Source organism: Antechinus flavipes, chromosome 6 (genome assembly GCF_016432865.1).
Source record: "Antechinus flavipes isolate AdamAnt ecotype Samford, QLD, Australia chromosome 6, AdamAnt_v2, whole genome shotgun sequence".
Classification (NCBI taxonomy): Eukaryota; Metazoa; Chordata; class Mammalia; order Dasyuromorphia; family Dasyuridae; genus Antechinus; species Antechinus flavipes.
In genome coordinates, this window is record NC_067403.1 from 67,098,642 (window position 1) to 67,114,346 (window position 15,705).

Here is a 15,705-nt window from a genome sequence, read left to right on the forward strand (position 1 = left end):
AAATACATGTAAAAATACTTTTCAACATTCATTTTTCTAAGATTTTGAATTCAAAATGTTTTTTTCCCTGCCTTCCATGACAGCAAACAATTCTGACAGCAGTTATACATGTATAATCATTTTAATCATATTACTATATTGGTCATGCTGTGAAAGAAAAATCAAAATAGAGAAAAAGCACAAGGAAACGAAAACCAAAAATAAAAGGGGGGTGTGTGTGAAAATAATATGCTTTGATCCACATTCAGTCTCCATAGTTATTTTTCTGGATATGGATGACATTTTCTATCAAAAAACTATTGGAATTAACTTGGATTATCATATTGCTGAGAAGAGCTAAGTCTACCATAGTTGATCATCACACAATCTTGCTCAATAAACTGTGGTTTGTAAATGAATACTATTGTGCTATAAGAAATAATGAGCAGACTGACTTCAGAAAAACATGGGAAGACTTAGATGAAATGATACTAAGTGAAATGAGCAGAATCAGGAGAACGCTGTATACAGTAACAGCAACATTGTATTTGTTAGCCACATTCAAGGAAAGAACTATAGGGACTGAATGTGGCAAAAGCATAATGTTTTTACTTTTAAAAAATCTGGTTTTTTCTTTCTTGAGGTTTTTCCTTTTGTTTTGATTTTTCTTTCACATGTCTGATTAAAAAATGTGGTTTAAATAATTATATATATATATAAACTTTATTAGATTGCTTGCTACCTTGGGAAGAGGGGAACGAAGGGAAACAGGAAGAAAACATTGGAACTCAAAATCTTAACAGAAATGAATGTTGAACATTCCATGTAATTGTAAAAAAAAAAAAAAAAAAAAAAAAAAAAAAAAAAAAAGGGTAGTATTAAGTAGGGTAGTGGGGAGAAAGGGGAGAATAAAAACCAGCTTATGTGGAGTATCTTCATCTGGAGAATTTCTTTTGAATGCACTTCATTTGTGAAATGAAACACATTTATATCAAGCTGTAAAGTTTATATAATATTCCATACAATAAATTATCTCATTTTACACATAGGTACAGAGGCTAAATGATCAGTCATATGGCAATTATATGTCAAAGGTAGAATTTGGACCAAATTCTGTTGACCCCCAAACTATTCTTTTTATGCCGAGACTATAAAACAAAGTGACTCATCATAGCTATCTGATATTTACTGAGAAGAAAATACGTGAAAAAAAAAATCAGAAATACTTTTAAATTGAAACTCTCTTACTTTCAAATCCTGTATTTTTCCAGACAATGATGAATACATTCCCACGTGTTGAAAGAGAGAAGGTTTATACTGAATGCGTAACATCTGTTTTTGCTTTTCACAATGAAGCTGGGGGAAGAAGAAAAATCATCTTCAAATGAAAAAATAAAAATACAGAACTTTAAATGTTTTAATAACATTAATTATGATGTATGAGTAATTTCCCAATAAATAATTTTAATTTATATTTCTTTGGTAGTGAGGCTGGATATCTTTTAAAGAGAAAAACCTGTACAATCAAAAATTTTAAACTAAGCTTATACTCTTACGTTTACTGTTGTGCAGAATTCTATTAGCCAACATTTTCTGGCTATGGAATGATATTTACTTTATGCATGTTATTTTCTCCATTAGACTGTGAAGTCCCCAAGGACAAAGAACGATTTTACCCTTCTTTTGAATCCCCAGTGCTTAGCAGAGTTTACAGCATGCAGTAGGTGCTGAATAAATATTTATAAACTGACTTATCCTACAATGAAACAAGGCACAAAAAGATAACCCCAGGCTATTGCTTTGAAAAGTCAAAGAACATTTAAACTATAATTCAACATATTTTTAGTGATGGTGGTTATTTCAATCATGTCCAAACCTTTTGTGATGCCATCTGGGGTTTCCTTAGAAGAGAAATTGAAATAGTTTACTATTTCCTACTCTTAATTCATTTTACAGATAAGGAAACTGATGTAACACAGTAAAATTACTTGCTCAGAATCTTAACAGCTAGTAAGTGTCTGAAGTTGTATTTGAATTTAGGAAGATGAGTTTCCCTGACTCTAGGCCAGGTCCTCTATTCACTGTATCACCTGTCTCCCCCTAATATTTAATAGTAATAATATAGAATAGTAAATACATTTTATTATATTTTAATTCATTGAAAACATCTATAATGTGAATCACAAATAACACATGCATATCTTTTTATTATTTTTATGAAAAAATCTGCTGCTTTAAATCTATTATGCACACACACATAAATATATATATGCAAATAGGTTAAATATGTGTATGTATATACAATGTACATTTTTACAGGAACTATTAAGTAGAGTCTGTTTGCTATTTCATGTTGGCATCCCTGTACAAACTTTCTCCCATCCCTGGAATGCATCTCCCCCACCAAAAAAAAAAAAAATCCTGCTACAGAGAATCAATGCTTCCCTCAAAGATAACTCCAAATATAACCAATTATAGGAAGTCTATCTTTCTCTCCCTAGTTGCTAATATCCTTCCCCAAAAAAATTATTTTGTAAATATGTACTTATCAGTGTACATGTTTTTCTTCCAATATAATGTTGAGCTCATTAAGGGTAGGGCTTTTTATGCTGTCTTTTTATTCCTAGTGCCTGATACATATTGTGTGTTCAGTTATTTTAGCCATGTCCAATTTTTTATGACCCAATTTAGGGTTTGCTTGACAAAGGTACTTGGAGCGCTTTGCATTTTTATTTCCAATTCATTTTACATCTAAGGAAATTGAGGCAAACAGGGTGAAGTGACATGCCCAAGGTCATATAGCTACTAAGTGCCTGAGCTTGCATATGAATTCAGGAAGATGAGGCTTCCTGACTCCACATCTGCCACTTTACCTACTATGTCAACTAGGTGCTAAATAAGTGACTTACTGTTTGTTTCCCTGTTATGTTAGAATAACATAGGCTAGGTAAGAGATACATTTATTTTAATAATACTGCTGCCATTACTTATATGCTGTTTTAGTTTATAAAACACTTATACATTCATTGTTTCCTCTGTCCTTAAGACAGTTTTATCATGTTCACAACAGGAATTGTGAACCTCCTTTTACAGATGAATTTTAGGTGGGTTATAACCTAAGCAAGGAGACTCAGATCTTGGTGCCAGTAACTGGGATTATAGAGATGTAGGAACTCACTTCACCAAATGAAATTATGTCAAGAATATTACAGAGTGTCCAAGTCTGAGCGACACTAAGCAATTCACCCTGTATCAAATGTATAATTAAATGTCAAAGGGATTTGAAGGGTGAATAAATTGAGGTCCAAGTTTTTCAATAAGTATGAGGGTTGTGATTTGAACCCAGATCCTCTCACCAAGCTTACAATAAGACTCCTCTTCCTCAGCTCAAACCCAATTTCATTTACTAGCTTCGTGACACCAGACAAGTCACTTCACCCTGCTTGCCTCGGTTTCCCCAACTGTCAAATGAGCTGAAGAAGGAAATGGCAAAGCACTCCAATGTCTTTACCAAGAAAACCCCAAATAGGGTCATGAAGAGTTGGATGTGACTAAAAAACAACTGAGTAACAACCTGACTCTAAAACTTTCCATTATACTACAAACCATGTGAAATTTCTGTGGAAATTGGGGATGAACATAAGAGATTGAGGCAAAGGAATCTCAGTTACATTTCATCTAGATTAAGTGTGTTCAAGTGCTGCCATGGGTGATCATTGTTATTTCTGGTGCCTACAAAATTCTAAGTTGCAAAAAAGAGAATGACTTCTCAATAGAAGGTCTTCTCATGCAGGAGTTCCTTATACCAATGAAACATGGTTTAGTCTCTAGTCTTATCCTAGGTCCCTACAACATGAAAAACACTGAGAATACAAAGGTGAAAGAAAATAAAATAATCCTTGCTTTTGAGGAGTTTACAGTTTACAAGATGGATAAAATATGAACACCATTAAGTGAATACAACATATTCACAAACTAATTTGGGAAGCAAGAAGGGTGAAGTAAAATCAGGAAAGACATCTTTTCTATTTCAGTAAGGGATTCAACGTGACTAGTGACATTTTCATAGCTGGATAGTGTCACTTTATTTTGTCAATACTTGATATTCTATAAAACAAAGACATACTCACATTATCTTTTTCTGGGTTACATATTTTCACATAAAATAAATGATCCAAAAGCCAGTCTACAGGTTTATCTTTGTGGAACATTATTAAAAATTGCACTATCAAAGGTAAATCTTTGGTTTTAAACAGCTTTCCTAGGGGAAACAAAAGACATAATTAATCCAATTAAGTGTGAAAACTGCACATTATACACATAAATATCATATAACCATCAATTAATATGCACCTAAACTAAGGAATACAAAAACAAAAATGATAGTTCCTGTCCTCAAAGGAGCACTTACATCTTACCAGAAAAAGCAACAGGAATACAAATAATGCAATATATATACCAAGAAATTATAAATTTGGGGGGAGACAGGAATAGCTAACAGGATTCCAGGAAGCTAAGTGTAGGAATCAGTTTATGGGCTAAGCTTGGAAAGAAGCTTTAACCATGAATAATTATTCAAAGATGATGGCAATAAGAATGGTATTTACCTAGAGGTAAAAATTTTAAAGGATTCCTTTAAATATAAAGTTATGACAGCCTGAGGCTAGTACAGATTGAGTTGTAGTGGAGTGGGGAAGAAAATGATCTTTAAGGCTTTACGATTGAGGCTCAAAAAGGCTTACAACCTTGATTAAGTTAATTCACCTGTGTGAGTCTCAAATTTCTTCACCTGAATAATGAGTTGCTCTATAGAATTGATCTTCAAGATTCTTTCCACCTCTAGAATCTTCTCACTTGCTTCCCTCCTATAGATAGGTTAAGACACTATCTTCTAAGATCACTGCTTGATAAGTTTGCAAGAGACAATAACTTCTATAGAATCCTTCTTAGAATTAAAATCCCAGTTTCTCATTTTTGGTAGTTATTAGATTTTTACTTGGGGATCCCTCCTTATATCAATGTGAGCCTTCCTTGAATTCTCCTCACATCCAAATGGTACCAATGGAGAGAATGCATGTTTCTTGTGATTGGGGACTGCTTTGTTTGTTGTTGTTGCTATTTCTTTGTATTTCTAGTACCTGTAAAAACTCTGCATATCCTTCGATCCAGCACTGTCACTACTGAGTCTGTATTTCAAAGAGATCATTAAAAAGGGCAAAAGACCCACATGTACAAAAATACTTATAGCAATCCTTTTTAAAGTGGAAAGGAACTGGAAACTAAGTGGATGCCCCTCGATTGGGGAATGGCTGAATAAATTATGGCACATGAAGGTAGTAAAATATTATTATTATTCTATAAGAAATGGTGAGGAGGCTGATTTCAGAAAATCCTGGACTTACATAAACTGATGTTGGGTGAGGTATACAGGACAAGAACATTGTATACAACAACCAGATTCTACGGGATGATCACTTGTGACAGACTTGGCTCTTCTCAACAATGCAGTGATTCAATTCCAATGCACTTGGGATGGAAAATGCCATTCACATCCAGAGAGAGAACTATGGAGACTGAATATGAATTGAAGCATAGTATTTTCACCTTTGTTTGTTTGTTTTTCTTTCTTATGGTTTTTTTTTTTCCTGTTTTGGTCTGATTTTTCTTGCACAACATGACAAACGTGGAAATATTTTGAAATGATTGTACATGTACAATCTATATCAGATTGCTTGCTGTCTTGGAGTGTCTTACTTTGCTTTAAAAAGATGGAAGGTAAAGGAGGAAGGGAGAAAAATTTGGAACACAAAATCTTTTTTTTTTAATTAAAGCTTTTTTATTTTCAAAACATATGCATAGTTTTCAACATTCACCTTTGCAAAACTTTGTGTTCCAAATATTTTTTCTCTCCTTTCCCCTCACCCCCTCTCTTAGATGGTAAGTAATCCAATATATGTTAAACATGTATAATTCTTCTATACAATTATCGTGCTACACAAGAAAAATTAGACCAAAAGGGAAAAATATGAAAAATAAACAAAGCAAGCAAACAACAACAGTCCTCTCTCTGGATGCAGATGGCTCTCTCCATCACAAGACCATTGGAACTAGACTGAATGAGCTCCCTGTTGAAAAGAACTATGTCCATCAGAATTGATCATCATATAATCTTGTTGCCGTGTACAATGATCTCATCATTCTACACACTTCACTTGAGCATCAGTTCATGTAACTCCCTCCAGGCCTCTATAAAATCATCCTGCTAGTCGTTTCTTACAGAACAATAATATTCCATAACATTCATATACCATAATTTATTCAGCCATTCTCCAATCGATGGCCATCCACTCAGTTTCCAGTTTCTAGCCACTACAAAGAAGGCTGCCACAAACATTTTTGCACATGTGGGTCCTTTCCCCTATTTCAAGATCTCTTTGGGATAGAGGCCCAGTAGAGAGACTCCTGGATGAAAGGGAATGCACAATTTGATAGCCCTTTGGGCATACTGGAATACAAAACCTTATAAAAATAAATGCTGAAAATTATCTTTATATTTATCTGGAAAATTAAATTACATTGAAATTTTTAAAACTTTTTTTAAATTTTTACCAACATGACTAATAAAGAAAAATGTTGTGCATGACTTCACATATCATATTGCTTGCCTTCTCCATCAAAGGGCTAGAGGTAAGACAATTTGAAACTCAAAATTTAAGAAAATAAATGTTAAAAAATGTTTTTTAAAGAATAAAAAACAAACTTAAATCTTTGAGAGTCTTGGTTAAGAGTCTCAAGAACAAATCTGAAATCAGATCTTTCTAGCTTTAAAGCCAATTCCCTCATCCATTATACCAGGCTGCTTCTCTTTCAGAGAAAAGTGAATACAAAACTATTTCAGGAAGGAGAGAACACTATTAGTTGTGAAAGCAGAAAAGTTTTCTACCAATAATCATTGCTAACAATTAAGCTGAACTCTGAGGAAAGTAAAGGTTTCTAAGGCAAGGAAATGATCAGGACAAACATTCTAGAAATAGAAGGCAAACTTCATGTACAAAGGCATGAAGATAGGAGACGGCAGATTGAATTCAAGGAACAGATAATAAGCCAATTTGCCTGATATATGAGAGGCCTGAAATGCCAGGATGAGGTACTTTCCTTTATACTAGAAGCAACAAGGAGTTCTGAAGATTACATTTCCCATTTCCTTCCATACTGATGAAATATGGTCAGTCTAGACTTAGTGACATGACCTCATCAAGGTTATCTAGATCCATTTAATTTTCTTGGGTTGCAACTCCCTATTGATCTTTTGTTTTGGTTTAGGTTTTGTTTCTTGCCAGTGCAAAGGTCATCCTTAACAGAGAAAACAGAGCAAAACAATACAGTCTTGCCTTTTCTTTTACTGTCATGTTACTCCCAATTTCTGTTGAATAGCAGTCTGGATACTTCCTTTGATCCCCTTTACTTCCTTAAGAGAGCTAAATTAAGTCATCATTTATTATAATTCTGCATGTTTCACAGATAGGTGATATAGGGAACAGAGACCTGGATTTTGTGTTGAGAAGTCAGTTTTCTTACTTATAAAATGGATATAATTACAGTATCTACCTTGAAGGGTGGCTAGAAGAACCAAATGAAATAATGTTAAGTGGAAACTTTAACAAGCTTTATAAACATTAGCTCTTATTTTTATTATGGTAGAAATTATTTGAAAAAAAAGGTTATTTAATAGAAGAAATTTTCCTTTAACATTTGCAGGCATATATCTACCCAAAATATCACTACTATTTTTGGATTGCTGTGTGTGGATGAAACTAAATTAAACCTCTTTAGATATGGCACAATGGCTTCTTCATAAAAAAAACAAACACAAAAACCTCACCCAAAACTAACTTATGTATAATATGTATGTATATTTGGGATGCTAATATTAAAACATTTTGTTAAAATGATCAATTTCATTGGAATTATTTCTTGTTATATCTCTATTATTTGTTCAATACTAAGTCTCTTCTTAAAATTCTTATCATCATTAATGGCTGTTTAAAAAAATTGGCTTCAACCAAGTCAAGAAATTACTTACCAATAAACCCGAGTTTTGAGAATTCAAGTACAATCCAATCAGAGGTTTGCCCAAGTGCAAAATCCTTCATCTCCATAAAGTATTTTGGTTTGGCTATGATATCATCTTCTAGCTGGAAAAAAAAAAAAAAAGAAGCAATACCCAAATGATATTAGTCCTTCATGGTCTATAACAAATATGTAAAATGAACTTTGTCTGAAATGCATTCACTTGCTTTAACAAGAGGAAAAATAGAATACAATTTGACAAGTGAATTATTTTTACTATTAGTTTTACTCTCACTCATCTAAAGAATTATAAATTTATTTTCCTATAGTGAAAGTAGACAGATTAAATTGCTATCCCCCTTTTCTTCCCAATCATTATCATTCAGTGACAAATTTTTTTCCCCACTTCTTTTCATTCTCATTCTTGTAGTTCTAATAATTGAATACCATACATAAAACTGCATTGGTGAAGTATCAAGACATTATTTATGTTAGATATTATCATTTGTCAAAGGTTCAAGTAGTGGGGCTGCTGAATATTTCTGATCAAGACAAAGGGATAATGAAAATGAATTGGGTAATTTAATAGAGCTGGTTTTTTTTTCCTTGTTGGGGGGGGGGTAGAGAGGGAAGGAAGGAAGCCTCATAAAAAGCACTCAAGGAGGTTTGGACCTCCATGACTAGGGCCTTGAGGGCAGAGAAACAACTTTACTAACTGGGGTAGAGACTGAGAGAACTCATTAAGGCTAACAAAATATCTAGACGGCACGGTATACTGGAAATTACATTGGATTTGAGGTTAGAAGAAAAAAAAGGCGTTTAATTAGTTTAGTCAGACACCTATTGTGAGAACCTGAGAGAGTCACTTAACCTTAAGGTCACTTCCAACTCTAAATCTATAATCCTATGATAAGAAATGCATATCTAAGCAGACCAATCATGTGACCAACAACAGGAGAATTAGACATTGCCTCTGATCTTCAGGATCTCTCAGATCTCACCAAAACAGAAATTATGCATCACATATAAAACAATTTAGCTACCACCATGGTCTAGGACACTAAGAACCCAAAAAAGAATATTTTAAAAACCCCTCCAGGAACTAATGCCTACCTTGAAATCACTCAGCATCTTCTCCCTCACAGCCCACTACCTTAACCAGTCACAAGACTGAACTAGCCAACCCAAAACATAGACTGATAAAAGACCTTCAAATGAAAGTAAAAGCAATTCTAATAATACAAGATTATTCTATACCAACTAGTTTCCCTCCCCCCCCTTTCCATTTTTCCATTGTTTGGAGATTCAAGTTGTAAACTATAGAAATATTCCAGAATCCAGGAAAACCAGCAGTCTTAGCAGTGTTCTGTGCTGAAAAGCATCTCTACAGGAAAGTGGAGAAACAGAGGGAATGGGACAGGACAATAGGAGGCAATGTTGAGCTGTCTGTCATTCCACTAAGCCTGAGAGAAAGTCCAGTATCCAGTTGGAGCTACTTCTTTCTACCCAAGTCATTGAATGGTTCGAAATCTTGGCTGCTGCACCACGAATTGCCAAGTTGGGAAAGAGGCTGGGATGCTTTGAGATCCAGCCCCCAGGGAACTCACCAGAAGAGGTAGGGAGTTAGAAGTGAAAAATATTGGAAAAAATGGGGGGAAAGATTGAAATGATTAAAGATCTTAGGATGACGAAAACTCAAAAACCTTAAGTATACAGACAAATCAATAGTGATAACATTGACCCGAAAAGAACATAGGCTTCCACATTCCAGATCTAATAAACAGGTTCTGGCACATATAAATAAATACTATAAGACAAAAGAAAACAATTCCACATTTGATGAGAGAGGGGAATTTGGAATTTGAGGAGAATACCAAACCACAATACACTATTCCCCAGTTTTTTAAAGGACAAATGAAAATTATGAATACAGACTTTATGGCCAATAGAGCAGAAATAATTGGCAGAATAAAAAAAAATGTGAATATGTAAAAGTTTCACCAAGAAACAAAACAGAGGGCAACTCATTAGGAATTATAAGACTAAAGAAGTGAAGGATAATCTAGAAGAGGAGAAATGAAAAGTAGTAATAAGAGAAAACATGCATTCCATTTAAGTGAAACATAATGATTTTGAGGATAGGAAGTGTACAACCTGAGAAATGTAAGTCTCCCAGAAGTCAAAAAAATCTGAATACAATAATGATGTGACTTTCTGTATTCCCCAGTTAGGAAGAAGCCATCATCAGATAATTCTATTATAAGAGAATTCCCAGATTATATAAGAAGGAAATCAACTTCCATTGTCCATTAAAAAAATTAATAAATATTTTATTACTGATTGACTGGCTACTAGATTGTAAGCCACTGTTCTGGGGAAATTTTAACCAATATATAACATTAGGGCCACTTCTCCAAGTGTAATATCATTTATTAATAGTAGTGATCTGTTAATAAAGGAGAAGTCAATGATGGTCCTCACTCACACCAAAGACCCAGAATGAGAGATGGAGGAGGTGGGGGGAGGGGGGGGAAGAGATAAGAGTTTTACCTAGGTGCAATTTTCTTCTGATTGGCTATAATTTCATTATTAGGACCTCCCTCTAGCAATCTTAATTGGTGAATATTTAAACAAGGAGATAAACTAAGAGTTTTCAGTTTTTCCCAATTATTTTATCTTCTGGGACTTAGGGATGGGAGTAGAGATAGGGGAAGATGGTCAATCAGCCCCTTTCTGACTCCAGAGGAATTCTCTGGGTAACTTTAAATAACCTTTGAGATATTGAATAGCTTATCTTTAGACAAGTTTGAGACCTGGTCCCTCCCTCTCAAGTTCAAACCTTTACCCTTGGGAAATCCCCAAGGCTATATTTGCCCTATTAAAAATTTTGTTTATGAAGAAGATCTTTGCTAAATTCTTTTCTGGATTAAGCCCACTATGAATACTATGAAGTATTCTCTTTCCCTCATATTACTTTCCCTTTAATGGAGCCTTTCTCCTTACTCTAGTTAACTCTTAGTCTAATCCACCAGTCAATGGTTTACTCTCACCACACAGAGGAGTGGTTTCCCCTGGTTAACTATGAGTTCCTCTGGGAAACTTATCTTTTTCCTTGTGAACTATATGCTCTGCCAACTTTATTTCATACTTGCCACTGCTGGTGCCTATTTTATCTGTTATTTTTGTCTATAACCTATTCCCCTAAAAACATCTGCCTTTTACCAAAGGCAGAAGTCAAAATGAAGTCATCCTACATGCTTCCCCCCATTCAGGTACCTCCCCCATTATGTCATTGTTCTTATTACCCTATAAAAGAATCTTGTATCTGACACTCAATGCTGGATTCTTTGAGACTATAGTCTCATTCAGCCTTGGGACCAATCCATGGATCCATTTGGTCCCAGTAAATCTCTCTCTTTTAAATAAATTATTAAATTGTTTTCTAATCTCTCTCTTGCTCAGTTTCTCTGGCATTACAAAATAATACAAGAAATAGTACAAGAAAACTCCCAACTCCTGAACACAAAAAAGGAAAAATCATTTGAATGAATACATAGATTACCTCCAGAAAACAAAATGAAAACAAACAAAAAAATAAAAATAAAAAAGACAGCTAATTACAAAATAAAGTATCTTAAATTTATCAATTCAGTTTAGGAACAATAAATTTTGCTATTGATCAGGAAAAAATACAAAGTAAATGAAATTCTAATAACACAAGATTATTCCACACTCACCAGAAAATGAAAGAGGGAATGGCATAATGTGTTCCAAATGGTATAATGCTCAGAATGCAACCACCAAGGACAGCAGCAATACAGTTGAGGAGGGGAATCCTGAGTCTTTTTCCTTCTCTCTGACTTTGGGGAGAACTCTAAGCTCTCCCCTGAGACCTGCCCCAGGGCATCAAGATAAAGTGGTTTCATTCTGTTATCTGGGTGGGGCTGGTTGAATCCAAGACCTCTCCTACTTAGCCTGAGCTGGAGATTCCAACTCTTATGTTGGAGGTTAGCCCAGAGACACTCATTCAATTCCAAGATTCTGTATTCTAATTCCAGCTCAAACTGCTCCCAGCACCCACCAAGAGCTGCTCATAAAACAAGTTTCCTTCAACCCATCTTCTTGCAGAGGACCTAACATGTCATGCCAAATAACCTCTCTCCCCTCTTGGCATAAACTGCAATCCTTTGTCAGCTGAAATGCTATTCTCTTCCAATGTTACTATCTCTTTCTCACCAATTTTCCTTACAAAACCTTATTCACCTCTCTATTGTGATTTCTCTTATACAGAATTTCTCTGCTAGAAAATCTCTCTTTCTCTGCTAGAAAAGCTCTCTCTGCCAGACTCCTCAACTAGAATCTTTACTTCTACGTCAGGACCTTGCCACCAAGGAATTCTGTCTTTCTAGCAAAGGCTGACTTCCCAATGTCAATAATAAATTTCTTTTGCCAGTTTAACTTTCAGGTTCATAAATTCATTCCTGAAGGACCTCTGCGCCGACCAAACGGATTCCCACAACTTCCTGCCCTACCCCGAACCTCATCATTTGGGGACATAACCCAGAACCTCATCACAGTGAAATTGGAAGATCAGTAACAGAACTCTTTCTAAATATACTCAAGGACACAGAAATGAAGGCAGAAGTTGAGGGGTGATAATGGTGGAGAGGTAGGCTTTGGGATTATGAATAAAATTTCCCAATCTCCTGCCTGTAGATGAAACAATATTTTTTGTGGGATTTCTTTCCCCTCCATCTTGCAGATGGGTGAAATAAAGGCCAGAAAAAGAAAATACATTTGTCAATGCAATACTACCAGAATTATTGATTATATTGAATAAGCTAGCAGTGCCACAATTGCCGGCCAATGATCTAAAGCATCGGAAAGCTTTGCTCGTCATGGCATTCCTTTCGGTTCATAGCTGTTAACCATTTCCTCATTTCTTCTCAACTCTGCTGAGGAAGTTTTGATTTGAAGAAGGAAGAAAAAGCTCTTAAAAATTTGAGCAAAACACAGCCTCAGGATACTAAACAAAAAGCCATTTCCTTTATAGCCTGGAGAATATTTTCACATATAAAGTGTTATTTCCTCAATTTGATTAAAATTTAACTGTTGATCAAATATTCATTTTAAAAATGAAAACATTCTAAGTTTATACATGCAATCTATTAGTTCAAACATTCTGATGTAAACTGTGTCCCCCTGACCTTTTGGGGGTGTGGACCTGGGTTAGAGAAACCCTAAAATCTCAATCCCTCCTAGCCTCTGGGAAGAGCCCCAATCCCCTGTTCCTAGAAGAAACTCCCATGGAGATCTCCACCTACAATTCAATTGGAGATCTTGGCCTGGGGCATAATCACCACCCTTTACTGAATTGAAAATTAGTCCCTCAAATTCACCTGGAGATTGCTCCCTAGCCTTGGGCCAAAAAATCCAATATAATCAAAGGCTGAACCCAAAATCTTGGCTAAAAATCCTTTCAGGATTTGGCCTGTGTTTTTCAGTGTAATAAACCCATTTTTTTTGCCACAAATCTCACCTACATTCTTTCCCAAGAAGCCTAGGGAATCTCTCACCCTCATTTCTCATATCTGAATAATTTCACTGGAAGTATTTGGGGGACTCATAAATTTCTTGATGTAGGTCAGGTTTTTTTAAAGCTTTAACAGATAACAGATTTTCTGAGCCTAGCTCTGAACTTTAGGATTCAGTTTAATGAGATGTTAATAGACCTTAAAGTGAACATTCTTGGTTTTTTACTGTTCTACATACAGAAATTAACTCTCTCTCTCCTCATCCCTCTCCTCCTCCCCTTCTCCTTCCCCCTCTTCCCCCACTATCTGTGGCCCTCTAAAATCCCAATTTCCAACTGGAGTCTCCTTATAATTTATAGTGAAGACAATGGGGGAAAAAAAAAAGAAAAAAAATGATAAAAAAAAAAAAACAATCTATCCAAGTATGTTTTTGCCTATATAATATTCCAAACTCATCATCTTTACAAAGAAGAGAGGATAAGGTTATGTTTTCCATTCCCAAGCTTTATAATTTTTTTTTCATTCGATATTCAACTTCTTTTTATGATTTTAGCTATTGTGGATGATGATTTCTTTTTCTACTTCTTCCATTCTGTATTAATTCATTATTGCTTCTCTAAATTCACAGTATTTTCCATTTCTAAAGGCATAGATAATCCTGTTGCACAATTTTTGGCCATTCCTAAATGGATGGGCATCTATTTTAGAGCCAGTTCTTTGCTATTAAAGAGATCATAAAGTGCTGCTACGAATTCCCTTTTCTTTGAAAAATTCATAAGAGTTTAAACAAATATGCTCTTTATGCAATCACTTCAATAATAGCAGAGAGCTACTAAAGTCCCTCTGGTATCATCTTTAGAACTGAAAGAGACCTCAGAGATCATCTAGTCTGCAACTCTTTTCATTTTATAGACAAGGAAAATGAAGCCATAGATGTGAAGTGATGAACATCAGAAGTCACTTTGGAATCAGTCTTCTAACTCTAGAGTTCCTTTTGGTGTAATACAGCTTTTAATGGCTCATTGTAATGTATAGGTGATCCCGGATCCTCAAAAATTATGTTAACAGAAACCAAGTTCTAGATAAGGAGGTTCTTAAGTTCTAAGATCCTATAGCATGTCACCATAACCCTATTTTGCAATCTGACATTAATCTATCATCTATTCTTTGACATTCTTCAGGTCTAGAGGCACAGAACTCCAGGTTGCTTGCAGAAAATTGCCCCGTGCCTTCGATGATACTAAAGTATTTAAAGTCTCACATTTTGAATAGTAGTGTTCTTCCCACAGTGTATCTTCTTGATACAAATAATGAAATATCATAAGCTACAGAGGTTAAAATGAAAGATGACTAAAAAGGGCATTAGAAAGTGTCTCAATGGGAACAATTAGATTTGTTACCAGAGATTACTTTCATGTGAATATATCCAAGTTAAGAGCCTAAGGGGTAGTGGAGTAGACAAGACAGAATTGGGTCCTGCAGAGCAGTGATGTAAGAGACCACATCTCCACAGTTAGAGAATTGAGTAAGAAATAGATAATAAAAGAATCAATGGATGTATGTGTATGTGTGTGCATGTGGATTAATCATAAAATACTTTACTCCAGATTGCAAAATGAATCTTTAAAGTTTCTCCTTCAAACCAATTCTCTTAGTTTTCCTAGAGCTTGCCCTTCAACAATCTCTTGGTCTTGTATATATTAGGATCAAACATAAATGTGGGAATATGTAGAGAAGAATAGCACAAGTTTAAAATATATTGGAAGAAAAAGAACAAAATTTGCAATACAAGGTTTTGCAAGCGTGAGTGTTGAAAACTCTTTGCATGTATTTTGAAACTTTAAAAAAGGCTATTAAAAATTTTAAACAGGATTCTTTGATAGATAAAAGAGGAAAAGGGAACAAGCATATTTTAAGCACCTACTATGTGCTTAATATGAATGTTTGCACTGTTTTAAGTAATTTATAATTATTTATTTTATAATGTAAATTTATCTATTTAATTTATTTTATTTTTATATTATAATTATAAATAAATTATAATTTAATATATAATTTATATATTTAAATTATAATAATTTATAATTATTATCTTCACATCAATTCTGAGGAATAGGTGCTT

At 34.5% G+C, this 15,705-nt stretch overlaps 1 protein-coding gene across 1 annotated transcript in view; it reads right to left on the reverse strand.

Moving 5' to 3' along the window:
• MGAT4D (MGAT4 family member D) overlaps positions 1-15,705 on the reverse strand; it is a 116,724-nt gene that overhangs the window by 9,165 nt on the left and 91,854 nt on the right. Inside the window, exons 8-10 of the mRNA XM_051964597.1 lie at positions 8,063-8,174; positions 4,110-4,240; positions 1,228-1,335 (exon numbers count right to left, since the gene is read on the reverse strand). Coding sequence (XP_051820557.1) covers positions 1,228-1,335; positions 4,110-4,240; positions 8,063-8,174 — 351 coding nt within the window. The remainder of the gene's footprint in view (positions 1-1,227; positions 1,336-4,109; positions 4,241-8,062; positions 8,175-15,705) is intronic.